The 5,755-nt window shown below is 35.4% G+C and overlaps 1 protein-coding gene across 1 annotated transcript; it reads left to right on the forward strand.

Annotated features, from left to right (window-relative positions):
* Window positions 1-207: 207 nt before the first annotated feature.
* Window positions 208-876, forward strand: LOC145802240 (uncharacterized). Its single transcript, XM_082894922.1, has 2 exons — window positions 208-442; window positions 644-876. Exons 1-2 carry the CDS (start codon window positions 208-210, stop codon window positions 874-876), a joined length of 468 nt encoding a protein of 155 aa, XP_082751048.1.
* The last annotated feature ends 4,879 nt before the right edge of the window (window positions 877-5,755 follow it).

The following is a 5,755-nucleotide window of genomic DNA, read 5'->3' on the forward strand; positions in this document are numbered from 1 at the left end:
TCGGACTCTATGCTCGATGTGTATAAACATCTGAAAATGATAAATCAACTCTAAGACATATTGCAGTCAAAGTATCTCATCGAGTATGCTACCAATAAGAAATTTCTTGTCAGTAATTTTATGCGTTTTACTATGATTGATACAAAGCCCACTATGGAACAATTCCATGAGATCCAACATATTCTAAGTCAGTTCTGACAAAAGAATATGAACATAGATGAATCTATTATAGTTTCATCTATAATAGAGAAACTTCCATCTTCTTGGAAGGATTTTAAGATAACCTTGAAACACAAAAAGGAAGATCTTACTTTAGAGGAATTGGCTCAACACCTCCGAGTTGAGGAAGAGTCAAGACTTCTTAAAAGTAAAGATAACCAATTGACTCAAACTTCCAAGATCCACATAGTGGATGATGGCAAGAGGTTTAACAAAGGGAAACGTAAAAGCGACCCCTAACCCAAGAAAGATGCTAAGAAGCCGAAAGGCATTTGCTGGCACTATGGCAAGCCAAGGCACTTCAAACATGAATGTCGGTCATATAAAAAGAAGTCAAAAGCATAAAATGCCAAAAACAAGTTTGTCGCTGTCATATCCAAGGTGAACATGCTCGAAGATGCTTGTAACTAGTGGATTGACTCAGGAGCAACGAGGTACGTCTACAATGACAAGAGCCTTTTCACCACTAATGAACAAGTGATTGATGGAATAGTTCTCTACATGGGCAACTCTTCAACTGCTACTATCAAAGGCAAAGGGACGGTGGATCTGGAGTTCACACCTGGAAAAGTCTTAAGTCTTAGTAATGTCTATCATGTACCTGATGTTAGGAAAAATCTTATATCTGGTAGCCTACTTCTAACGATTTTGGTTTAGACCCAGCCCATTTCTTGCTTTCGAATTTGGGAATCCACATCTGTAACTGTTGCTCATTTCATTTGCGTCTTGTTTCTAGTGAGTCGAGTTGTTTGGGAGTTGTTATTGTGTTTGAAACTAGTTTGGAGTTAGTTTTTCAAAAGAGTTGTTGTCTAGATTTTTACTTGTTCGCTCGAATGGTTTTTCTTGCGCTTGAGCAGTCTTTGAGATCTCCCAGTATTTTTGCAGGCCTGCAAAACTTCTAGGAGTAGGGTGTTCTACGCTCGAGCGGCCTTTCTTGCGCTCAAGCGGTCTTCTTCAATCTGCAAAACTTCTGGAAGGGGGTCATTGTGCGCTCGAGCGGTGACTTTGGTTACTCGATCAGTGTCACTTATTGTGTCTGTCACTTGAGCAGTGTTTTGGTCGCTCAAGCAGTCTGCGCGTATATCAATTTAAGAAAAAAGGACTTTTGGATCACTTTTTCATTCCTCTGTCTTAAACATTTCAAAATCCTAAGTTCTTCACTCTCTCTCTCTAGTTCTTGATTTCAAGTCCCAAATACTCTAAATCCATTGATTTCTCCACCATAGCTCCTTGGAGAAAAAGATAGAGCACGTCGAGGGCTTCGTTCTAATCGGAGGAGTTATCGTTTTCGCCTCCCCCAAACTTCAACTCTTGCTCTCTATTGTCTACTTTCTTTAAGGTAGGGATTTATTCAACCTTTGGTATGATTTTTACCTTAGTTATTTACTCATTGAAAGAATCTAGTGATTTGGGGATTTTGGGTTAAACCTAGGGTTTGAAATTTAAATGTAAAATAGGGATTTTCAAATGAGTTCTTGAAAAAGGTTGTGGGGATGTGTTTATGGTTGAGATATGTTAAAGTAGTGGATTTCTTTACTGAAAATTGATTTTTGAAAGTGAAGGAGGTTTCATTCTAAAATTATGGATAAATGGTTTATGGAAAAAAAAATGGAAAATGATGTTAGGTTTTGAAAGAATGGAACGAATGTGTATGTTGATGACAATGGTGGAGTTAGATATGTGATATCAATCCCATTTGAAAATGATGAGATTATATCTGTTGTTGGAATTTATCTGTTGAATAGAAATATTTATTTTGGGCTATCGGTGGAGGATAGCTTTGATTGTTATAGAAACTGCATGAGAATTAGGTGAATTGAAACTAATTACTTATACATCTTATATTAAGCATTGTTGCATATTTAAACATTGAAAATGCATTGTTTTGAGAAAAATGGGTGAATACCTTGGTGAATCTGGTTAGGGGGTGTGGTTGTCATTATTATGTTGGCTTGTGTGTCTTTGGTGAAAGTTTAGAAACCTGTTCGGTTAGGTACCGATCCTTCTGGTTAGTGCCAGTAAAATGGCTTTGGAAGTGCTTGTATAACCTACTAGCGGACACATACCTAGAGATTTCCAGTGTTTTGTATCCACAACCCTGTTTTCTGATATAAAAGGTTATTTTCATGAATTGATGTATAATCTGGCATTGCATTGTTTTGAGACGGAAATGTGAAACATTTGACAAATGGCATTGCATATGCATTCACCTTATGACTTCGTTAAGATTCATATATTGTGTTAGAATATCTTTATTGAGCTTTAGCTCACCCTACGTGGAAAACAACTTTCAATTGCTGATGATATGCCTCTACCAAGGACATAGCTTTGGAGGACTTGAAGCTAGGAGTTTTTTTTTTTTTTTTTGTTTATTTGATGTAATTATTTTGTACAAGTCTTGGGCTTAAATTGTATTACGTTGAACTCATTTTGTTGTGCCCAAGCATGGACTTGGAAAGATGTAGTCATTAGGGCATAAATCTTACTTGAACTTTCTTTTATTTCAATTCATGTATACATTTCATATACTATAGATTTAGGATCTATGATTTATGAATGTATAACACATATGTCATCTTTTGTAAGATCAAGGATTATGAAGGGAATATTAATTACAATGTTATTGATAAATTGTAAGGAATACTATGAGATGGGTTTTTGTTATTATTTCGGGACGTTACACTACTTAATAAGCATGGTTTCAAATTAGTATTTGAGTTGAACAAATTTGTCCTGCCTAAGGATGGGATGCTTGTTGGGAGGCTACAAGTATCAGGGAACGTTCACACTTAACGTTATCAATAATACATCTGTTTCTGCTTATATTGTTGATTCTCTTTCTTTATGGTATGCTCATTTAGGTCATGTTAATACTAGGAAAATACATGATATGGTCAATTTTGATTTAATTCCTAAGTATGACATTGACATGTTTGAAAAATGTAATTTTTGTGTGCAATTTAAAATTACTCGCATTCCATTTCCTAAAGTAGATAGAACCACATCTTTGCTTGAACTTATGCGTAGTAATGTATGTGACATGCATAGTACCCCCACTAGAGGTGGTAAGAAATATTTTGTAACATTCATTGATGATTATTTTAAGTACTGTCATATCTATTTTTTGCATTCAAAAGATGAAGTGCTTGATAAATTCAAGATTTTTAAGACATAAGTAGAAAATTAGTATAATGTCAAAATAAAGAGACTTAGGTCTGATAGGGGCGATGAATACCATTTTCTAGAATATTGTGAAAATATTGGTATTATTCATGAGAAGTCTGCACCCTATACACCATAGTAAAATGGTGCAGTTGAAAGAAAGAATAAGACATTAACAGAAATGATTAATGCTATGTTTTCTTATTCCAGTTTAAGTTCTGGTTTTTGGGTGAAACCTTGTTCACTGCCTGTCACATACTCAATAGAATTCCTCTCAAAGGAAGAAATGTTACTCCTTATGAAGTTTAGAAAAACAAATAAACCTAATCTAGGTTACTTGAAAATTTGGGGCTGTAAAGCAATAATCAGATTGCCTGAACCTAAAAGGAAGAAATTAGGTGAAAAAGGAATTGAATGCATATTTTTTGGATATGCTAATCATAGCAAAGCATGTAGGTTTCTAGTAATTGAACCCAATGGTTCAGTAAAAATAAATACCATCATTGAATCACGTGATGCGGTATTTTATGAGAATTGTTCCACAACCATTCCAATGTTGGATTCTAATCAAGGAAATAAATCAACTCCTTTGACGTCTATAGAGGAAAATGAACGAAATAAACTCATTAAGCCTAATGAACCTAATGAGCTTGTTGAGCTAAAGAGGAGTACAAGGGCTATGAATGAAAAGTCTTTTGTCCCTGACTTCATTGTTTACGTAGTAGAAGGGGATGCTCATTGTAAACAAACAATGCTTTCTTTAAATATGGATTTAGATCCATCAACCTTTGAAGAAGCTATGAAGTCTCATGATATTGCTTTCTAGAAAGAAATAACTGATGAGATGGATTCTATCATGGGTAACAATACTTGGATACTTGTTGATTTGCCACCTGGATCCAAACCAATTGGTTGTAAATGGATTTTCAAAAGGTCAATGAAAGTTGATGGCACAATTGACAAGTTCAAAGCAAGATTAGTTGCTAAGGGGTTTACTCAAAAGGAGGGTATCGATTATTTTGATACATACGCTCTGGTGGCCAGAATCACCACCATTCAAGTATTGATTGCTTTAGCCTCAATCTACAAGCTTGAAATCCATCAAATGGATGTTAAGACCGCTTTCCTAAATAGAGAGTTAGATGAGGAAATCTACATGCAACAATTGGAAGGATTTGTTGTACAGGGTCAAGAACATAAAGTGTGTAAACTCAGTAAGTCACTATATGGACTGAAACAAGCTCCAAAACAATGGCATGAGAAATTTGACAAAGTAATTATGTCAAATGGTTTTAGGATACATGAATCTGATAAGTGTGTGTACAATAAGTTTACTAGTAATAGAGGTGTAATCATATGTCTGTATGTAGACGACATGCTTATTTTTGGTACTGACAATGATGTCATTGACAGGACAAAAGGTTTCTTGTCATCTAGCTTTAGTATGAAGAACATGGGCTTGGTTGATGTAATTCTAGGTATTAAGATCAAATGAGAGAACAATAATTTGATTCTTACCCAGTTGCACTATATTGAGAAAATTCTTAAGAAATTTAGTCAATATTATTGTACACCCATGTCTACACCTTTTGATTCAAATTTAAAATTGTATCCTAATATTGGAAGAGCTATTAATCAGCTAGAATACTAAAGAGTAATAAGTAGCCTAATGTATGCCATGACTTGCACTACACCTGATATTGCATTTGTAATGGAAAAACTTAGTAGCTACACTAGTAATCCCAGTAGTGTGCATTGGTATGCTGTTAATCGAGTACTTAGATACTTGAGGAAAAGAATAGACTATGGAATATTCTATAATGGCTATCAAGCAGTGCTAGAAGGATTCACGGATGCTAGTTGGATGATTGACCTGGAGGATCATTCATCTACGAGTGGTTGGATTTTTACCCTTGTTAGAGGAGCTATCTCCTGGGGTTCTAAAAAGTAAACATGCATAACAGACTTAACCATGGCGTTTGAGTTTGTAGCATTGGCTTCTTGTAGCAAAGAGGCAGAGTGGCTAAGGAATCTCTTGTTAGAGATTAAGTTATAGCCAAAACCTATGCCACCAATATTTTTGCATTGTGATAGTGAAGCAACTCTATCACAGGCCTGTAGCCATGTCTATAATGGAAAGTCCAAGTATATAGAACTGAGACATAGTTGTGTCAGGCAATTAATCACAAAAGGTGTGGTTACCATTGGTTATGTAAAGTGAAGTGAAAACTTGGCTGACCTCTTAACAAAGGGACTGCAAGGGATTTGGTGTGGAAAACATTAAAGGGGATGGGTCTTAAGTCCACTTAACATTATCACTCCTAGTGGAAACTCGACTCAATGCTTGAAGAATCATCAAGTCTTGAGTTCAATG

The sequence above is a fragment of the Camellia sinensis genome, chromosome 11 (genome assembly GCF_055761805.1).
Source record: "Camellia sinensis isolate YWXY chromosome 11, ASM5576180v1, whole genome shotgun sequence".
Lineage (NCBI taxonomy): Eukaryota > Viridiplantae > Streptophyta > Magnoliopsida > Ericales > Theaceae > Camellia > Camellia sinensis.